The following is a 23,101-nucleotide window of genomic DNA, read 5'->3' on the forward strand; positions in this document are numbered from 1 at the left end:
AGCATATAATATGCACAAATAGATATATATATATATAGATATATATATCTGGAAGATGCGGGTGGAAGAAGGGTTAAAGGATGGTTAAAGGGGAAGAAAGAGGACAGGGCTGGAATTTTTTTATTGGTTATTATAGTTTAGGAGAATAAGAGTGATTCTGAAGCTGCTGCCTTGGCAAGGATAGAAAATGCAGACCAGAACGCCTGATGTGATCTTCAGATGGCTTTCTGGTTTCCGTTTGACTCTGCGAGTCTCATCATTGAGGCAAAATTGCATCAAGTTTAAGAACTCAGGTTTGGGGGGCGCCTGGGTGGCTCAGTGGGTTAAGCCGCTGCCTTCGGCTCAGGTCATGATCTCAGGGTCCTGGGATCGAGTCCCACATCGGGCTCTCTGCTCAGCAGGAAGCCTGCTTCCCTCTCTCTCTCTCTCTCTGCCTGCCTCTCCGTCTACTTGTGATCTCTCTCTGTCAAATAAATAAATAAAATCTTTAAAAAAAAAAAAAAACTCAGGTTTGGATTCAAACAGACTTCGCTGTGGTTCCTAGTTCCCATTCTTAATCTGTGACCTTGAACAGACTACTTAAACTTATATGACTGAGTTTCAAGACCATTTGAAGATGAAATGCAATGGTTCATGTCAAATGCTTAGCTCAGGTTTTGCGACACAAAGCATCCCACGGCTGGTAGCCACAATATGTACCCTCCTTTGGATCAGAGTTTCTTAACCTCGGCAATACTGACATTTTGCACTGGACAATCCTTTGCTGTGGGGGCTGTCCTGTGCATGCAGGAGTTTTGCAGCATGTCTGGTCTCTACGCACTTAGATGCCAGTAGCAGCCCTCCCCTCCCCGAGCCATGACAACCAAAAATGTCTCCAGATATTGCCAAATGTCCAGTGGGGCATGGAGGAACCAAACCATCCCTAGGAGTGAACCACTGCTTTGGATCAATCCAAGATCTAGAAGATAAGAACAACTCCACTCTTCTCTTGGGCATTTACATTTTTATGCCCCAACTTTAGAAAATTCATAATCTTACTTTGAAAGCCTAGTAATAAATCACATAACTATAGCAGTCTCGGTTCCCTCATCTTGAGATGGTATTATATCTGGGTTCACTCTCATTCTGACCCCAAGACGTCTACTCCTAACACTTTCATTTCACCAAGAATTTAAAAATGGTTTCTCCCTATGAGGACACTTACGTAAGGAATACATGTTCAACTGGAAAAATAAGGAAATGAGAAAGAAGGGAAAAAAAAGAAGCAAAAAAAAGACAAGAAGGGAAAAGAAAAGAAATATCATTTATAATCCTGGCAGTTAGAACTAACTAGGATTAACATTACAACAAATGGGTTTTCAGATATTTTTTGAACATATAAATGTGTGCATTATGAATACATAAATGTGCGCATATACACAAATACACATGTACATATATACTCGCACGATACATACACATATCATGCAAGTATTTCTTGCATGCTTGTCATTTTTCCCACTCATTAATTCTAGCAATCTCCAGACCTAGTGCTAGACACTATATATTTTTTCTCATGTACCACTTCCCTCAAGAACTGGTTCATCAACTCGTGTTTTCAACCACCATCTGGACACGGATTAACCAGAAACCTACTGCTTTCATGCTTTCTCTCTCCACTGAAAGACATTTTTAATTGACTGTCTGACTGACAATTAAGTCGAGCGGTGTTATGACTATCCCCTTTGGCTGACTCTCCCTTTACTGATAATGAAGGCTATATTCATTTTTTTATTTGTTTGTTTTATTTTGTTTTAAGTAGGCTCCACACCCAACATGGAGCCCAATGCAGGGCTTGAACTTACGGCACTGAGATCGAGACCTGAGCTGAGATCAAGAGCCAGATGCTTAACCGCCTGAGCTACCTGGGCACCCCAGGTATGTCCAGTTTTTTAAGTTAGGTTTGGAAGTACAATTTGACCCCCCTTTTCCTCACATGCCCCAAGCCACGCCCACCGTCGCTTCCCCACTTCTGACTTTTTCTTTGGCCCTACTTCCCCGGTCACATCAGTCAAGTCCTAATTATTTTGTTCCAGGTGTGCCGTTTCCTAGCCTCTCTCCTGCCAATCACTTTGATCAAGATAGGACTCTCTGCTCTTTTCAGAAACCTACAATGACTACCCATTGCTTCTTGTATCACAGGTTAGATCTTAATAATGAGCTCTGAGGGGCCTCCTCACTGCCTTCAGTTCTCCTCCCAAGGCCTTGTCTGTTCCTACTCCTCGGCTGGCACTTCTTATTCCTTATCAACTCCTCACAGCCCGCAATTCCCTCACTCCCCTTTCTGAACAACAGTCCATTAAAAGTAAAGTAAATCAAAGAGCAGGGCTGATGTCTTTTAAAAAGGAAGAAAAACTAGAATGTTAATAAATTATCCTTCTGCTTGTGTTTTCGTTACCAGCGGTAGCTAATTATTTATTATATTAATAAGGTGCGTCTTTTTTAGATTATTAATGAATGCCTTATTTATTTATTTTGATTTCAAAAACACATTCGAATTTTTACCGCAGTGGATGAAATGTGTTTGTGATCCTAGGAAGTCAATCCCACAAAGTGATCTTCTTGTAGCAGGATTTCTCGTCAAGGTGCATGCATTTACTACATCCAAAAGACAGCCAGTTTTCTCAATTAAAAAGTGTATAGAAGAATAACCCTTGAATTTGATCATTGTAACTTGGACAATGTGCCACTCTGTCAAATATGAATGGGAATCGGTCTGCTGTTATTATTTAAAAATTATTTTAAATCCAGCTTTTACTAGAGGATAAACTTCTTAAGGGCAGGGACCATGCCTTTTTCGTCCTTTTGTCATGCTCACCATAATGGAAATACGGCTTGCATGCAACTGGTCCTCAATAAATGTTGCTAGGTGATCCGCATTTGAAGGGGAAATGGAAAGAAAAGCCTGGAGGACTGAAAGGATTTGCGTGCACGCATCTTGCTGTGAATAATACAAATGTGGAGAGAAGTGACTAAGTGGGCAGCATGGGCACTGAGGGCTCCGGCCCCTGAAACACTTAATAGGCCCCTGAAACACTTAATAATCGGAAGTTCTAATGTGACTCATAGCAGCACCCGGTTGTACAATGGAGAGCGGAGGGAACTGGAGGAGGTACTGGGAGAGCTCTGGGGGCTGCAGAAGGGAATCGCAGCACAGAGCACGCAATGCTTTCAGGGGGAAATACTTAGCAGAAGAGACAGCAACAATAGGATAGAAACAGGAATTGCCTTAAAGTGAAAAGGTAAGGGAGAGAATTCTCAAAGCGGAGGTGAAAACTCACGCGACTAACAAGGTTGGGTTTGGCATGGACAAGAGAAGGGCTCAGATGCTAGGTCCTCCAAAATTTTTTTTCCTACTTTAAAAGCGAAGGTTTCTTCACATGTGAACACAGAATCCTACATTAATTCTCTGCCAGGAGGCGTAGTTTTGATATTTGGTCTGTGGTTGCAAAACGTAAGAAGCTGCAAATTTCTAGTGCGTTTGGAGCCTATGAATTTTTTCCCTCTGCCCCCCAGCTCTCTCTCTGAATCGGCCACACCACCCTGATCCACGGTTCTTCCGATTCTAAGCTTCTCTGTGCCAAGACCACTTAAGCATGCTATGAAATGTCAAAAGCCTTGCCTGGTACCCAGAGTTCACAGGTCCAGAAAACTCCTGACACTCCCTTTGGAGGGTAGAACTAACTAATTCCCATCCCCTGGAGTGTGAGTGGGACTAAATGATTTGCTTCAAATGAACAGAATAATGAAGATATGAACATGTGTGTCTTCAATATCATGTCATAAAAGTCACTGTGGCTTCTTCCTTGCATTCGCTTGAATCACTCACTCTGGGGAGGTCAGCTGCCATGTTACAAAAACACGTGGTGGGAGAACTTAGAGCTCCAGTCAGCAGCTGTGTGAGGGAGCCCCTGGGGCAGCAGGTCCCCCAGCCCCACTCTAGCCTTCAGATGATTGCGGCCCTGGCTGACAACCTGAGGGCAGCCTCCTGAGAGACCCTGAGCTGGAAGCCCCCAGCTATGCTGTCCCTGAATTTCCTCAGACTTATGTGGAAAGTAAATGTCATCTTAAGCTGCTAAATTCGTAATCTGTTACACAGCAATAGAGAACTACACAGTAAATTTTCCAATAGAACTCTTATTTATTTTGAAGTTTTTTGTTTTGTTTTGTTTTAAGTTTTATATAAATTCCAATTGGTAGGGGCACCTGGATGGCTCAGTGGGTTAAAGCTTCTGCCTTTAGCTCAGGTCATGATTCCAGGGTCCTGAGATCGAGCCCCGCGCCGGACTTTCTGCTCAGCAGGGAGCCTGCTTCCCTTCCCCTCTCTCTCTGCCTGCCTCTCTGCCTGCTTGTAATCTCTGTCAAATAAATAAATAAATAAAATTTTTTAAAAATTCCAGTGGGTTAACATACCGTCTAATATTAGTTTCAGGTGTAGAATTTAGTGATTCACCTCATCCATACAATACCCAGTGCTCAACACAATATGATCCTTTCAGTAGATGTAGAAAAAAACACTTGACACAGTGTAACAGCCATTCATGATAAAAACTCTCAATGAAGTAGGGTTAGAGAGAACATACATCAACATAATAAAGGCCATATATGAAAAACCCACAGCTAATATCATCCTTAATGGGGAAAAACTGAGAGCTTTCCTCCGTAGTCAGGTATAAGTCAGGGATGTCCACTCTCACCACCGTTATTCAACATAGTACTAGAAGTCCTAGCCTCAGCAATCAGACAACAAAAGGAAATAAAAGACATCCAAATCAGCAAGGAAGAAGTCAAACTTTCACTATTTACAGATAATATGATAGTCTATGTAGAAAACCCGAGGGGCACCTGGATAGCTGTCAGTGAAGCATCTGACTTTGGTTCAGGTCATGATGTCAGTGCCCTGGATGAAGCCCCGTGCGGGGTTCTGCACTCAGCTGGGAGTCTGTTTGAGATTCTCTCTCTCCTTCTCCCTCTGCCCCTTCTCCTGCCCACGGCTTCTGTCTCTCAAATAATCTTAAAAAAAAAAAAAAAAAAAAGTAAAACTAAAGAAAAGAAAACCTGAAAGACTCCACCAAAAATCTGCTAGAACCTACATATGCAATCAGTGAAGTCACAGGTTACAAAACCAACACAGAGAAATCTGTTTCATTTCTATACACCAGTGATGAAGCATCAGAAAGAGAAATCAAGGGACGCCTGGGTGGCTCAGTTGGTTAAGCAGCTGCCTTCGGCTCAGGTCATGATCCCAGCGTCCTGGGATCGAGTCCCACATCGGGCTCCTTGCTCAGCAGGGAGCCTGCTTCTCCCTCTGCCTCTGCCTGCCACTCTGTCTGCCTGTGCTCGCTCTCTCCCTCTCTCTCTGACAAATAAATAAATAAAATCTTTAAAAAAAAAAAAAGAAAGAGAAATCAAGGAATCGATCCCATTTACAACTGCACCAAAACCCATAAGATACCTAGGAATAAACCTAACCAAAGAGGTAAAAGATCTGTACTCTGAAAATTAGAAAACTCTGATGAAAGAAATTAAAAGAGGACACCCCAAAGAAATGGAAAAACATTCCATGCTCATGCATTGGAAGAACAAATATTGGGGTTAAGTTTTAAAAGTTTACTAAAATGCCCATTTAAATCTACATACCCCCAAGAGAGAAAAAAAAGTTTAAAGCATTAATAGTTTTCATTTTATTGGGAATACTTGTTTACCTTCTCCTAATACATGAAAAGTTTAGATGTTATAAGTGTTCGGTTAAATTTAATACTGCCTTCCTTTAGCTTCTGATTTTGACAAAGACAAATGATTCTTCTCATATAATGAGGTTCCCAAAAACAACTTAGACACTGACAGGCCTCGAAGATTCTAGGAGACCTGGAAGATAAGGGGTGGGGAAGTGGCTAGATTTTCTATTGAGGTGTTTTTCTTGTTTAATCTCATTTATCACAAATGAACGAAAAAGGGTGACATTTTCATATTGTATATTAAAATATGACAAATAAATAATTTTTATTTTAAACAGAAGTAAATGCAGGAAGAACAATCTTGGTATAGCTGGGATGAAAGAAAACGCTTTAAAAAAAAGATCTATTTATTTATTTATTTGACAGAGATCACAAGTAGGCAGAGAGGCAGGCAGAGAAAGAGGGAAGCAGGCTCCCCGCTGAGCAGAGAACCCGATGCGGGGCTCGATCCCAGAACCCTGGGATCATGACCTGAGCCGAAGGCAGAGGCTTAACCCACTGAGCCACCCAGGTGCCCCGTTTTTCTTGTTTAATCTCATTTATCACAAATGAACGAAAAAGGGTGACATTTTCATATTGTATATTAAAATATGACAAATAAATAAGTAATTTTTATTTTAAACAGAAGTAAATGCAGGAAGAACAATCTTGGTATAGCTGGGATGAAAGAAAACTCTTAAAAAAAAAAAAAATATTTATTTATTTATTTGACAGACAGAGATCACAAGTAGCCAGAGAGGCAGGCAGAGAGAGAGGGAAGCAGGCTCCCCGCTGAGCAGAGAGCCCGATTCGGGGCTCGATCCCAGAACCCTGGGATCATGACCTGAGCCGAAGGCAGAGGCTTAACCCACTGAGCCACCCAGGTGCCCCGAAAGAAAACTCTTTTTATGAGCATCGAAATCTTGCTAACAGTTGGTCTGTATAAGGGAACATTAAAACACGTTTACTACTTTGCAGCTCCTATCCATATAATTTTCACATGTTTCTCCCAGAATCTTTCTATCCTTGTTTGGATAGATTTATCCAATCCACTGGGTAAATGGATTTATTATCAATGCCTCCACCAACTGAGCCACCCAGGAACCCCTCAACAGACATAATAAATGTCTGTTGAGGGGTTCCTGGGTGGCTCAGTGGTGGAGGGGCTGAGTGTCCAGACTCTTGGTTTTGGCTCAGGTCATGATCTCAGGGTCATGAGATCGAGCCCCGAGTGAGACTACGCTCAGTGGGGCGTCCGCTTGAGATGCTCTCCTTCTGCCCCCCCACCCCCTGACTTGTACTCTTGCACATGCTCTCTCTAAAATACATAAATAAATCTTTAAAAAAATGTCTGTTGAATGTATGAATGGATGAATGAATAAAGTTGATTTAGAGGAAAACTGAGGCAGAGCTATATTCTCCCGGAGATAAAAAGGTATGAATAGCATATGATACAACCAGTGTTTTCAATTTAAAACACACACACACGCAAACAGGACCTACCATGGGCAGGTCTGATGGTATTCTAAATGCTTTACATAATTTAAGACACAGAATTGTCATAATAATCCTGTTATTATCATCCCCATTTTCTAGGCACCTAAAGCTGACAGAGGGTGGGAACTTGCCCAAGGTTGTGCAGGGAATGAGTGGTCAAGTCAGGATCTGGACATGCGTCTGAGCTTCAGTACCGGCTCTACCTCCCTACCAAGGCCGTTCCCGACCTGGTCTCACCCTGGGGCTCCTACCCAGCCAGTTCCCAAGTCCAGGGAAGGCGGGAGTGTGGGGAAGAGAAAGTCCTGCAAAGTGATGAACTGGGCCTGCTTTGTGCTGTTTTGGGGAATTGTGTTTATTCACGAGTTGCTCTCACTAGACCACCAATTTAACACTCTGCCAACTGTCCAATTATTCGTGCTCACGTGGAGAGAAGTGGGTTCTTCTCCAGCTGCACACCTTTTTTTCCCCTCTACATAATTAATGAAGCTCATCAAAACCCTAGAAAACAAGCCCAGAGCACCAGCCACTCTCATTGACATGTTAATAGGGGATCAGGTGCTCCTGACCCTACCAGGAGATGTTTATGTGGCTTTAGCTCCGCTCACCAATGTTCTATGCTGATGATAGGATAGGGATGCTTAAGGGCTGAGCTCCTTCCCCTGATCAGCGGCCACAGGACACACTAATGGTGGCGAAAGTGTCTGAAGGCGGCAGACCACATGGATCAGGTAAATACTAATGCCGAGGGCACAGTGCTTGCCATGTGCAGTCTGTCCAGAGGAGGGACCCAGCGCCGCTGTGAGGACGCCTCCCTGGCCCCTGGAGGACAATGGGAAGCGAGAATCTATTTTGTCCCGTTTAGGATTACAGAACTTTCCAAAGATGATGTAAAGAGTAAGAGGCTTCAAAACAGCACAACAATTCTCATTTGCCTTTGCCTCTGATTGCCCTTCCGAACACGGCCGATTTTATGGTTGTCCTAGACCCTGCCTGTCCGAACACGGTGGCCACCTGCCACAGGTGGTTACTGAGCACTTGAAGCATGACTGCTCCAAACTGAGCTGGGCTGGCACTCTCAAAGACATATCGGACTCCAAAAGACTTGGCTTGAAAAAAAAAAAAAAGATATAAACCATCTCATTACTAATTCGTATACTGATTACGTGTTGACATAATAACATGTTAAGACATCGGGTTAAATAATAATATATTAAAATTAATTTCACCTGTTTCTTTTTGCCTTTGGTAACGTGGTCAACGGAAATTTTTGAATTCCACAGCTTGGACCTGTGGTTTGCGTTCTATTTCTTTCAGTCCGTGCTACTCTCTTTTTTTTTTTCTTTTTTTTTTATTTGACAGACAGATCACAAGTAGGCAGAGAGGCAGAGAGAGAGAGACAGGAGGAGGAGGCAGGCTCCCTGCTGAGCAGAGAGCCCAATGCGGGACTCGACCCAGGACCCTGAGATCATAACCTGAGCTGAAGGCAGAGGCTTTAACCACTGAGCCACCCAGGCGCCCCGGTCCGTGCTACGCTCAATTTGGAACACCTCCACCTGTTACCGCTCGAGCAAAGGCAGACCGATTTTCCAGGTCTTTTCTCTGGACTCTTCTGCCGCATTCACGAAAGGCTGACTACTAGGTGATACTGAAACCAGCGGACTCTCTGTACATAATGAAGGCTGTTCTACCGCAGACATGAACTGCCTTCCAGAACCTTCTGTCAGCCTTCAGCCTGACAGCATAACACTCCGCGCCCTTACTGGCCAGGGCACGAGCACACCACAGCACTGTGGGGTATGTGTAACTCATATTCTTACTGCACGGACCTGAGAAGTTGACCCTCTGCTCTACATCCAGGAGCTTTTAGAGAATGGCAAGTACACCTGGAGCCCCTCCCTGTGGGCGTGCTGTGAGTGGATAACACAGGGGCGGGCGGCAGAGCCGGCGCGGGAGGGAGCCCTGGTCATGCCTGGGGAGCATGTAGGGCTGTGGCTGCCGTCCATCTGCTCAGAGGTGGTGCCTTTTTCCTAATTCTCACCAAGGCACCGGTAAGACTCGTGATGGCCTGAGATGGAACACTTTCTATACCATTTTCCTTGCACCACTGTCCAGGCTCAGTCTGGCACTGAAAGGAGTTCTTGGCTTAATAATAATAAGCCCATTAATGTCCTTTGTATGAACTGGCTGGAGCCCAGTGCCGAACAGAAACCCAAATAAACTTTTCAATATCTCAAATGCAAAAGCAATTAGAGGATGCAAGTGTGTTTATAAACCTCTTCTAGACAATTATACTATTAATAAATGGGAGTTATCAGTTTAGGTACTATTTGGGGTCAATATTTAATGTTTTGGAAATACAAAGTATGGTAACTTGCATAATCTCATGAAACATATTAACTAATCATGACAGTGTATCAGAAATCTAACGAACATGAAAGGTATTTTGATTCTTTATGGGTCAGATGCAAGCCATTTGGTGTCATAAAAAAGATGAATTCCATAGGAACTTGCTCAGGAACCAAGATATAATACAATAGCCCTGTATAGGAAAATAGCTTTTTTTCCCCCCAAAGAGTTTTATAACCTGTAGAAAAGCTAAGAGTTGCTATAAATAGTTCAGGAAGGATGACATAATAGGTTTTAAAACTTGAAACCTTGGACCTCTAATATACTTGCATGGTGACTCTCTTTAGAGGGTGCTCTCTTTAATAGATAAGATGTGACCGAGTAAATCCTTAATATAGAAATATTACACAAAAATGATATGTCTGTTACTACTCTGAAGAAAACAAATACTTTCATAATAATGTGAATTTATTGAAAAATAAAAGCTTGCAAAAACAAAAAGCCCAACTCTAAAACACAGGAGGAGGAGCAGCTATTTGAGGCTCGATTTAACACAAACCTTTAAAATATTGCTGTAAGTTTCCTTCATACCTTTTGCTGAGTGGGGAGCAAGTACCTTACCAAATGGGAAACACCAATCAGAAGAATAAGGTAAATAACAACAAGTGTTGGAATTACTTTTTAATACAAATAAGATCTGATATTTAGATTCATATATGACCCGCCTGTCATGTTTCAGAAACTATTACGCCGCCCCAGTATTTAATCTTATGATCATAAATATTTGATTCATGGGGCACCTGGGAGGCTTAGTTGGTTAAGATCTGCCTTTGGTTTACGTCATGATCTCAGGGTTCTGGGACTGAGCCCCGAGTCTGGCTCCCTGCTCAATGGTGAGTCAGTTTCTCCCTCTCCCTGCCTCCCTCTCTTCCCTCCCTTCTTGTCACATAGTCAATCACCAAGTTCTATTATTTCTTTCTTTCAGTTACTGCTGTGTCCATTTTCCCTTAAATTGTAAAGGACGCATCCAGACAGAGATTCTTACGATCTCAAATTTGAAATGGTAGAAAGTCCCCTAAGTGTCCTCCCATGCATTTCACCAAACTGTTCCCCAACGCGAACCTCTCTCCCCAGCCTGGTTATCGTTTGCACTGTGCCCACTTAAGGAACAACCCTTTGCTTGAAGGAGAACGCCCTTCCACTCACTCACCATCCAACCTAACTCCTCCTGATCATTCGTGTTCTACTCAAAGCTTATCTCCCCATGGAAGCTGCTCTTTTCTACTCCAGGCTATACTGACCTGCCTTCTCTCTGCCCATAATCCCTAATGTAGAATTTAGTGGCATTTAACCGCTTGCTGCCTAGTATTGACTTAATCTGTGTGCCTCCTTGTCTCCTTGACCAGAATGCACATTGTGGGACACTGTAGATGATGATATTCTAGTATCTCTTTCTAGTTTCCAACATTTAGAATTTTAGAAGTGAATATACACAGGGAGAAGTTGCTTGGTCAAGTTTCACAATTTTCCACACTTGTGACAGACCCTTAGGCTAATAGATTCTTGCCAGGTAAACACAAAGCCAGACCTACTCTCTGAAGGGCGAATACACTGGATACCCATTGGGAGGCATTGGACAGGGGTCTCGGGTGCAGTGAATGACCTTGAAAGGAAAGGAATGTCAAACTCAGGAAGGAGAATGAAATTAGGCTTCCAACACTTTCCCAAAGCTCAGGAACACCTGGGAAAAGTGCCTGAATTCTATCCTTGATAGAACAGTGTCAGAATATGGAACAGCAGAGTTGTGGCTCTACTGATGTGTATGTAAGCATTCTTGCCCAACAGAGGATGTCCCCAAAGAGGCCCAAAGGAAGCTTAAGTGAGTTTCCTTTAATGTGTGCTCTTCCCTTCTATGGCAGAGTGTCTCTTCCTAGAGGTCCTGAGGACACAAGGCCATGTTCTCTGTCGGTCCTGAAGCAGAGGCATGGACAGATAGCCAACTGTCTCTTGGAGAGACAAAGGACACTCCACCCTTCACCCTGGTGGAACTGGAGGTCATGGTGGAAACGAGGACACAACGCTTTGTGTTCTTAAGAAAATCAACAGGAGTAATTCTATGATTTACAAAACACAGAATCTACAAGATTTGATCTCTTAAAAAATTTCACTCTGTCCTAAGACAAATCCATTAACTGCAGAGTAACATAATTTTCCCATCCTGCCTGAAACAACGCAAGTCTTAGAACCTACAAAGTTTATAGTTCCACAGAAAATATTTATGCCATATTTAAGCATATATAAATATTGAGTGTGAAATAAACATAGGTTGCTTTAATTGCAGATTCAGAGTTGTCTTACATACAACATTTCCATTAGAAAACCGTAGTGGTGATGGTTTCATTAAAAAGGACACTCCCAGGCCCCATTCCAGACCTACCGACCCTGAGTATTTGGCAGCAGAGTCCGATTATCTGCATCTTGAACAATTTCCCCAGATGATTCTTAGGCCCCCAAAAGCTTTAGAACCACTGATTGTTGGGGTATAAGCTCTCTAATTAAGCAAGAATACTCTTGTCCCATGAAACCTTTAAAGGGTATTCTCATAGGGTACCAATTAAACCTCTTTCTTGCACAAAACTATCATAAAATAAATTCCTGAAACTTTTTCTTTTCTGCTATTTACTCTTAGCCTCATATTTCTAAGACTCTGACAGATCATCAATCAGGATTTTCAAAATATGCCAGTGTGTGTATGGAAATGACTTATTATACCTATCAATATGAACATTTCATTTATTACCTGGATTTTTGTAGCACTTCGCCCACTGGTTTCCCCTCAGCTGGGAGGCCCTGGATTCAGTCAGTGATGAGTGTTCTGTCAATATTTTACCTTGCATCGGAGCTGCCAGATACTATTGGCTTTGTCAGGGTCATGGAACCTAAATTGTTTTTATAGTCCTTGAAGTAAGTCAATATTTTCAAGATTCTGAAAACTATTCAATGATTATAATCACGAGATCTCATTTTAAAAAAGAAGCAGGATGATCGTGTTGACACTGCTGTCCTTTCAAACATATGTATTTGACATATGTAAATTTTATAGTAAGGGAACACTTTAATGACACCAGCTCCATTAAAGTCCGAAATGTTACAAGCAATAATGTGAAATTTGCTGTAAAACATAAATTTTAATTTTAGACAATATTCGATATTCAGATAGAAAAATGTTGAAAGTCACTGAGGGAGCCTCTGGTAGGCTGAACACCCACATTTATCTTGGCTTCCTCCAATGCCCCATAACAATGAAAATAAAGGGATGAAAATGATTAAACATTCAAGAACAAAGAGGATGGGAGAGAGCAACAGCAAATGAGTGGTATCAACAAAATTTTGGAAGACGAAAATCAGATGGCTGAGTGGTAAACAATTAGCAGCTTAGAGAAAGCTAAATCTAAGCCTGCCGTAGGGGAAACCAAAAATAAAGCAAGACGATTCAAGCCAAAGAATGCTATAAATTCTCAGAAATTAGAAGGACCTCTAAATACCAGGGTGGGAGGTGGGGTGTGCACAAAAGGAAAATTGGTTAAAGTCCTGTATAATTAAGAGGTGGACCAGATATACTCCCCCAGACTGGAAGAAGGAAGGTGCACAACTTGACAGAGAGATGAAGCCGCAAGTCTTTGGAATTCTGGATCCCAGTCATACCTGAGGGTGAACTGAGGAGCTGTAAAACACAGGGAGATTAAATGAAAGTCTACATAGCATTTAGTGAAACACTCCTCATCATCTCTACCAGCTACCAACTCCCTTCCTCTGCTCAGCTCCAAAAAGCCAGCCTCCAGACTTAACAACTTTCAGCAGTGAGACTGAAGGAGTCTTTTTTGACTGGCCACAGGGCGGGAAAAAAAATCTATAGACATTGACCCGGTGACATGGCTGGGTTCTAGCCCAATCCCGCTATAGCAAAGCCCCACATACGACAAGCCCTGTGTAAGCCTGGAGAGCAACTAATTAGCTATATGATATCCCATTCTTAAAATAATTAGACATTTGAGAAAAGCTTCTAACATGAAAGAAAGAAAAATCAAATGAGCATATGGGGAAAGGGTGCCTGTAAGAAAGAGACAAAGCAGAGAGCATGAGAAAACTTACTTAATTTAATGAATTTGATTTAAATGATAATACACTTAGATCAAAAAGGGTAAATCAGAGAACAAGAAAGAACTTCTGGAAATTTGAAATGTGAAATAAAATGAAATATTTAATTTTTGAGCTGGAGAATAAAGTTAAGGAATCCTACAGAACATAGAACAAAAGGACAAAGATACAGAAAGTTGAAAAGATATGAAAATTAGAGAATAATTCAGGATGTCCAATATATGATGAATATTATTTCCAGAAAGTTAAACATAGAGAAAAAGGAAGGGAGAAATAATCAAAGAAATAACACAAGAACATATCTTTAGGATATTCTTCCAGATTTTTAAAGAAAAAGCTCATAGTACCAGGCACAGAGACAGAGTGAATGAAAAATGGTTACATTAAGGCGTATCATTACGTAATTTCAGGAATACAGAGATTTGAAAAGCTCTCAGAGTAAGGAAAAAAAAATGGTCACACACATAGTAGAAGAATCCAAATTTCACTAGATTTTTTAACAGTATGATAAGCCACAGGATCTTGAAGAAATGTCTTTGAAATTCTGACTGAATGTTTCTTTCTTTTTTTTTTTTTTAAAGATTTCATTTATTTATTTGACAGACAGAGATCACAAGTAGGCAGAGAGGCAGGCAGAGAGAGAGGAGGAAGCAGCCTCCCTGCCGAGCAGAGAGCCTGATGTGGGACTCGATTTCAGGACCCTGGGATCATGACCCGAGCCGAAGGCAGAGGCTTTAACCCACTGAGCCACCCAGGCGCCCCCTGACTGAATGTTTCTTAACTATAATTCTACATCTGGCAAACTATCAATAACACGTGAGGATAAAGTTATTTTCAAAAATAGCTTTTATTAAAAAATAATCTCTTGAGCACCTTTTCTGAAGAAGCTCTGAGGATGTGCTTTAGCAATTTGAGGGACTAAGCCAAGAAAGGGGGGGGGGGGTCAAGAAAACAGGTAATGAGACATAGAGAGGAGTGAAAAATTCCATGAATAATAGTGTGGGGCGGTTGCAGTATTTCAGTTAAGTAGCAGACCAAGAAAACTATAGGTAGAAGAAGACTGGAGCAAGAGGATATAAACCTTCAGGGGAAACACTGAGGGAAAGAAAGAAAGATCAAGGAGAGAAAGAGAGAAGAGAAGAGGGAGAGAGAAAAAAAATAGGAAAGAAAATATAAGAAAAATAGATTATTTGATGTTTGATCATATCTCGAGTTTTACAGAGTCGGACAAGTTTGAGGATGGATTGAAGGTAGGTATTAGGACAGCACTGATTTAAAAAAAAAAAGAGGCTATTACTAATTCTAAGGAAAACAAAAAGTTGTATAGGAAAGGAACTATAATCATAGTATACTACATAATGACACTGTGATGTGATATGCAAAAGCCACTCATGTAAATAGGGACTACTTTAAAATCATAATTTGTGATATATCTAGTTATATTGAGAGTTTAGGAAAGAGAAAGAGAGAGACTCTGTGTGTGGGGGTTATGTTTGTGAAGAGGTAGTATAAGCAGGTTAAATCCTCTTCTACAGAATCAAATCACTGACAAATTGAGAACCAGCAGTTGAGGGAGATAAATAAGAGAAAACAACGTAAGAACAGAGGGCATGAAGCAGTAGACTGCTGTTTCTCCTCAGAAGCCTTGCAGTATTACTTAATTTTCAAAAACTGTCATTTATTATTTGAATAAAATAAATATATTTTAAAGAAACTAACAAAGGGGCTCCAGGTTTTTAAAGTTAAGGAAAATGTACCTTTAAAGAGATTTCCAGGATGGCTATGAATACCACAGCTCTGTTCTTTTCGTGGAGATTTTATGGCTAAAAAGCTCAAAATAATATACCTCACATGGTACCCCACATATTTTGGTAAAATAAAACTGAAAGGGGAAAATATTCTACAAAATACAAGCATACGTGCTTCACTGTGATATACACAGCCACACAGAGCAATCACACATGTAAAGAATAAAGCAGCACAGTAGTCTATAATTTATCTAGTCCTAAGAGAGGAACTACTAAAAACTGACATCACATTTTGGAAATTATTCGCTTTCCACTATTCTATGCAGGAATTATTTTTGGGCTTTGGGTATCCCTGTCACCTTCTTTGACCAGCAAGCAGTCATTTGCTTTTGGTTTACTTCTTTCATGGTTGCTCCATTGTTTTTTTGTTTGTCAGACACAGAGACTGGGTTTGCTGTCCCAGCAATCTCATTGTTGTTCTATTGGTTCAAGATAACCACCTCCTATCAAAGGATTCTTTTTAGACCTGTCTTTCCGGTTCTTCTATTTGATCTCAAAAACAGCTCTGTGTTATTTTTGCTAATGCTCTCTCCACTGGAGCTGATCATCAAGTAAACATATTTTTGGGTTGAACTTTGATAATTGCCATGTTTAATGATTTATTAAACACGGTTATGTTGAAGACACAGTGTTAGGTACCATGAAAAAATAGCAAAAACAGAGAGAGAGAGACACACAGAGGCAGTGGGAAGGAGAGAAAGAGAAAGAGAGAAACAGAGAGATCCTGTCTTTGAGAAATGAGATTAGAAAAAGATAACAGATAGACATGACCAAAGTAAGTTCTGGTTATTTCAATTCAGAAAACACAAATTTTAAAAATTAAAGAGAAATCAAGAAGGCCCAGTATATGATGAAGTTCCAGAGAGTGAAAAGAAAGAAAGAAGAAAATGGAAAGAATAAAAAGATCAAAGAAATAATACAAGAACATAACCCAGAGAAGATTCTGAAGCTTGTACTGGTGGAAATTTTATTGATTGCTTCACTGTCACTGTTTTAGCTGAAATTTGGTGGGAATTAAGTGAAAAGAAGTAAAAGAGGATGTGGAGAGAGAAAGGAAAAGAGAGTGAGTGTGCAGAGTGGGTTTTATAACTATCTCTAGAAGCAGGGAGGAATTTACAAAAAATATACGTAAATTAATAGAAAATAATGGTATCACCTCAATCCAACTGACTAAGTGGATAAATAAGGATTTTTAAAGAATTAGTGGAGCATGAAAAAAAAAACAGGGAATTTTCTTTGCTTAAAATGTTTCTTTTTTTTTTTTAAGATTTTATTTATTTGACAGAAATCACGAGTAGACAGAGAAGCAGGCAGGGATGGGGGGTGGGAAGCAGGCTCCCCGCTGAGCAGAGAGCCCCATGCAGGGATTGATCTCAGGACTCTGAGATCATTACCTGAGCCAAAGGCAGAGGCTTAACCCACTGAGCCACCCAGGCACCCCTTAAAATGTTTTTTTTTTTGCTTAAAACATTAAGAAATATTTTTCCTAAAAAAAAGGTATTTTTCCTGATGGTAGGATTAACATACATATATGATAGAAAATTTAGAAAATTCAGTAAAGTGTAAGAAGATAATAATCACAATTTTACCAACCCAAAATACCACTCCTAATATTTTAGTTATTCAGTATTTTTCTACACATATCAAAAAACACAACCTGGACTGTAACATACAAGCTATTGTATGATCTGATTATTTTGCTCACCTTATGAGCATTTCTATGTGACTAATCACTTATTAATATCATGATTTTTGTGTACATTATCTATTTCCCCAAAATATTTATTTTGATCCCCATTTCTCATTACCGTAAGCTTGTTTTATTACCATGAGCACAATCTTTGTACATAAATCTTTGTTTAATTTTCTAATTATAAGGAATAAGATGTAAATTCTGAGTAGTCGCATTACTCGACAAAACATACTTGAAATTTTGAAATAAGCCTTTTTTTGTTTCTAGTTTTTGGTTCCCTCTTTAAGAAAATATCCAGGTAAGTGAGAAATGGCATCTTCTGAGAGAAATGTCATTGTCTGCAAACATCGCAATCATGTAAACATCTGTATAAGACAATCACTTTGAAATAAATGTTTCCGTATTATCGGCTTTGGTATTCAAGTCATTCATTAAAACTAAGTGTTGATCATGGTCCTCATGGCCAACAAAGAGTAAAGGGAATTTTCACTAGCAACAGCAGAAAACAAATTTGAACTATACCTATGTATAATTATATTTTATATCTTGCCTGTAATTTGAGCTCGTATTTGAGCAATGTACTCGCATATAGTGTAATTAACTATTCTGAGAGCTATGTAAATACTGCTCCACAATCAGGTGAAAGCATGAAATAAATGGGATGTTTGCAGAAAGATATTCACATGTTTATATATGTATTTTGAAGCCTGTTTCAAACAGTGGTGAGTTAATATTTCATTAAAAAGTGTGCTTTTGCTTGATGGTTCTTTTTGGGGTTAAGAAGTGATTATTCTAATAAGGCCTCCAAAAGGCAGATTCTGTCCACCCTGAAAGTACCTCATGACATGGAAGGAAAAGAGGAGGAGCCCAGAGATTTAATCCAGAACACCATCACTTTTGTTTCTACACTTGACTGAGTCCTTTCAAAACATGACCTCTGCAGCTCAGGGCTTCGGTTACTCGTAGTTAGGCAAGCATAAGGACCTGAAATGAGTACCTTTAAAATTCATGTTCCAGCAAAGACAAGAACTTTGTCCCAAGTTAGCAAATTTCAAAAGACATTTAGTGAGGGGGGGGGGGAGTGAGGACGGGTTCACACTGCACCCACATGTCTGCAGATTCTGTGAGTTGGAATTAATCATCTTTGGTCTGGCTCGGAGGAAATACTTCACCGTAAAAACAGCAATTGCAGCAGCACAATTTGTATTAAGATTACCAACAGACCATTCCGACAGCTTGTGATCTCATAAAGCCCTGACGTGTCTGGGCTACAACAAACATCCCTGTGTGTTGCCTGTATTTTTGCCTCCTTCGAAACTTAATATTGAAGTGTATAAAATGTTGCATTTTCCAATGGTGCTTTTTTTTTTTTTTAAATGAAACCAAGATAAAACATAAAAGCTCACATTTCAGTGCTGTTTTTCTACCAAGCTACTGATTACAGTGGGTGTAAACCAAGCTATATTTTTATTCCTCCAGACAGAATTTCTTTGGAGCTGGCTGGCATGTGAAGACAAGACACCACTGTGAGGTTTGGGGCTTGGAAGGCTGTGAAGGACAAGAATCAAGCCACAGAGCCCAGGCCTGTCTCTGCAGGCCAACACCACCTCCTGCTCTACAGCCCCCATCAAGCTCTGGGAGTGGGGTAGGGCGGGGCAGCGGAACCTGGAGATGCAAACAGTGATCTAAGATCAGCCCATAGTACTTCCCAGGGCTTCTAACGCATCGTCTGTGGACACACACCCCAGCACTAGTTAGAACCTGTTTGCACGTGAAAGCCCTTACAGCAAAGAATTTTCTGCAAAATTCCCAACTACCACGCAAATGTCAGAATCCTGAGAGGACTGAGGCACAACACAGCCACTGGTAATGAAAGGGTGGCTCTGGTGAATTCACCCATGTTTGGAGAAAAGGCAGAACAGTGCATTTCCCCACTCCTGCAAGGTAGATAAGCAGCTTGCTGGGGGTGGGGGGAGGATGAGGGGACTGAATGCTTGTCAGTAAGGATTCACACCCCAACAGGTTGCCACTCATCTTCCCCATAGATCACTGAGGGCCCTACATCCCTAAACCAGGATGTCCTGAAGAAAGACAGCAGGACAGAGGAGAATTTATTTTGATCCAGCACTAAGATATATCCACCGTTAGCTTTTCCTGAATGAGAGCTGAATGCATCGGGAAGGCTTTATTGCACTCCCTAGTCATGCCACGTTGAAACAACTTCTAATTGTGCTAGTCCCGCAGCCAATGCTTAAGCGCGGAATGGTCCTACAGAAATCTATCCTTCACTTTGAAACTACAGACAACGCTCCCACATTTAACCATCAAGAATCCACGGCTCCATTATTAACAATTCAGCCAGATAAGGCAGAGGTGGTTTAGGGCCTTATGAAACTGCTGCGGAGATCCCTAAACGCTCCACTCTCGCTCCCACCCTGAGGCTAAGCCTCTATGACCTGGGAGAGAAGCCACAGAAGGAGCAGCACGTTTTACCCTGTGACCTCTATGGTCTGCCTCTCTCGAGTGAGAACTTGATCGTCATTTCTGCTTCTTTACCTGCCGGCAGCAATAATAGAAGTTTGATTCGCATTCAAAGACAGGAAAGTCTATGATACCAATCTTTTCCATCTCGTAGGAGAAAGGGAGAAACCAAACCAAACCAAAACCTAAGCCTGGCCAAAGCCTGGCCAAAGCCGAGAGGCTGCACGGGAAGGATTCCGCACTCAGGTAACGAAAGGCCGCCGCCACGGGAGCGCGCAGAGTCCCCCATGCCGGGCCTGAAATGCACCACCGGCGCTGCTCAAGGTGCCGCTCACTTTCACACTTACCTGACCGTGGGATGCAAGCGCAGCGTAAGCCATGGGCTGAGTCATCACTCCTTTCTGCTTCATGAGAAGCATGCGCTTCTGCTCCTCGCTCAGGTGCCCCCGGGGAGCCTGGAGCTGTGGCGGCGGCGGGGGCGGGGGTGGGGGCGGCTGCTGTGGCGGGGGCGGTGGGGGCGGCTGCTGCTGGATGTAGGGCATCAAAGGGTTTTTGTTGGGGTTGGCCATCGGGGGGGTCATCCTCTGACTCAAGTCTGCATTAAAATGGGTCAGAGGCTTAGTGTTGCCGTAGGTGAGAATATTGTGCTGTTTGCTTAAGGAGTTGGTACCCAAGTTATTTGGCTGCTGATTGATCATATTCATGTGGTTCTGTGGGAGGTAGTTATTCATTGTCGTCTTCTGCAGGTTGTTGGCCATGGGAGGCACTATGGGGTTTTGGTTGTTAAAGGCTTGGGAGTACATCATTGGGCTATTTGGTTTTTCCGCAGCGAAAGCTGCTCCGTAGGGGCTGGACGGGGGCCCTAAGGGAGACCAACTGGAAGTCTGGTTTGAGTGTTGCTGCTGCTGCTGCTTCTGTTGCATGAGTTTGGCCCTCTGTTGCTGCTGCACGGCCATCTGCTTGAGCTGCTCCGCTGGGGACAGGTCGGAGCTGGCCACAGCCACGGGGCCAGTTGCGGGACCGGCCACGGGCACTGCTACGGGATTAAGGAGATAACCGTTCCCAGGCCGCGGTGGGGCTTGGCCTGGAGTGTGGGCTTGGTTCGGGGTCTGAGGGGACGGGACAGCGCAGTTTGCTGGTGAGCTGGCAGGGTTTGGAGCTGCGGGAGTGCTGGCCACAGAAGGTAAACTCGTGGCCGTGGAGACGGTAGAAAAGGGAGGGCCGGAAGAGGAGGGCCTCGCCTGGGGAGAGCCCATGGAGACGTGTGCAAAAGGAGAGTGAGAGGGGTCGCTCTTCACGCTGGCGCTCTCCTGGGAGAGAGGGGTCTCCGTCGCCGGCTGTGAGAATTCAGGCTCCTTCTTCTCCTCAAAGTCTTCGTTGAACAGGTCCTGTATGTCATCTTCAGGAACCGTGTTGGCCAACTCATCGATTAACTCTTGCCACTCCTGATCATTCAGGTTAATGTCTGAGAATAGCTTGTTCTGATTTGAAAGAGATGTTTCTGATGTGTCTATGCAAGTAGGGTCATCTAGAGGCTCTTGTTTGAGGTCCTTGCCCTGCAGGATGGTGAAGCTGTCCTCCAGGTCACTGCAACCATTGACCGGAAGTTTGATCTCCGGAAGCCTACCATTCTTACTTAGATCTTCTAGAAGCCCAGGAGTGTGAGTTCCACTATTCTGCAAGGGCAAAGAAGGCTTCAGGTCAAGTTGGTGAAGAGGAGAAGCTGAAGGCAGTGGCATGTTGATGGTTTCCATTCCTGTAGGAATGTCCTTTCGTATTCTCTTGCTCGTTGGAGAAAAACTCCCATCGCAAGCACCATTCTGCTGGTCTCCATTAAGTGGTGATCGAGCTCCTTCCAACTTCCTTTTCACAGTCTCTTGGAGCTGAGAAAGAAAAAGGAAAGAGGGTGAGTAAATTTCCAAGTCATCATTCACTATTTGAGCAAGGTGATGCATGACTGCTGTGAACTAACTTTTAAATGCTTTATCACACATGGGAAAGAAGTCCTACGTCTAATTTCAAGAGTGGCCAGGCTTCAAATTCTGTGGGAAAAGGTTTATCCAAAAGAAGAGCTCATGAGGCTAAGAGATAGAAAACAAAATAAAGATTGGAGGGTGGGGAACAAAGGAAAAGAGACAGTTAAAGGCAGTACTTCTCTTTTTTTTTTTTTTTTTAAGATTTTATTTATTTATTTGTCAGAGAGAGAGAGGAAGAGAGAGCAAGCACAGGCAGACAGAATGGCAGGCAGAGGCAGAGGGAGAAGCAGGCTCCCTGATGAGCAAGGAGCCCGATGTGGGACTCGATCCCAGGACGCTGGGATCATGACCAAGGCAGTACTTCTCTTAACAGCTGAGAATCATCCATTATTATTTTCCAAAGCAATGCAAAATGTGAGACTTGTCCCCAAATGTGTTATACTTGAGAAAGATGTTAATACCTATCGTAACTTTTCTCACCTCTTAGCTGAAGACATCAAGGAATTAAATCAACAATATTTTTAAAAACACTAAAAATCCTCTAAGCATATGGAATTTAACATTTACTGAATAGTGCAGAAATGAAGACTAACCGTTGACATAACCCACAACTTCTCTTCAGTTCTTATTTACTTGACCGCCCAGCACCTCGTGATGCAGCCTGCTCTGCTCTAAAAGCATGCTTCCATTGTTTTCCATGCTATCACATATTCCTGGATTTCCTTCTTTCTCTCTGTCTGCTCTTTCTCAGGGTCATGTGTGGTCTTTGTTCTTTCTAAATGACGGGATTCCTCATTGTTTGCTTGTCAACTTTTGTTCCTGCCCACTCTACGTGCTTGACTACGTGATTACCGCCAGTTCAACAGCTTCAACCATCTTCTCTAGGCTGATGACCCTGTTAACAATGTACCCAGTCCAGTCTTCCCTGTGGGGGTCTACTACCTCAGCATCCTCTTCCTGGATGTTTCATAGGCATGTAAAACTCAACATGTCTCAACAGTAAGCTCATTATCAAACATGATCCTCATGATCTCAGCATCTACCCAGTTCCCTACTCAATATCTACTCACTTACCCAAACCGGAAACCTGAGCTTTCTTCTCAAAATGTCTCCCATCACCAACCACCAGGTCCTATGGATTCCACGTCTAACATATCCCTCTAATGTGCCCACTCAACTTCAACCTTACTGCCACTATCCGAGGCCAGGATACCATTTTATCTGGCTAGATTGTTGCAGTACTTCTAACCGGCCTCTTTGCCTTGCCTCCATTCATCCTCCATTACTCTTTCATCTGTTCCTGTATCCATTGCTTTGCTCTCCAACAATCTATTCTCTATGCTGCCAGCTCTTTCAAGAAATATCTAGCTTTTCCTGTTTATAACT

At 42.2% G+C, this 23,101-nt stretch overlaps 1 protein-coding gene across 3 annotated transcripts in view; it reads right to left on the reverse strand.

Annotated features, from left to right (window-relative positions):
* The window catches only part of MAML3 (mastermind like transcriptional coactivator 3), a 408,594-nt gene that overhangs the window by 149,116 nt on the left and 236,377 nt on the right, over nucleotides 1–23,101 (reverse strand). For all 3 annotated transcript variants that reach the window (XM_047718483.1, XM_047718482.1, XM_047718484.1), the window contains exon 2: nucleotides 20,087–21,622. In XM_047718483.1, the coding sequence (XP_047574439.1) occupies nucleotides 20,087–21,622 (1,536 nt within the window). The remainder of the gene's footprint in view (nucleotides 1–20,086; nucleotides 21,623–23,101) is intronic.

Source organism: Lutra lutra, chromosome 2 (genome assembly GCF_902655055.1).
Source record: "Lutra lutra chromosome 2, mLutLut1.2, whole genome shotgun sequence".
Lineage (NCBI taxonomy): Eukaryota > Metazoa > Chordata > Mammalia > Carnivora > Mustelidae > Lutra > Lutra lutra.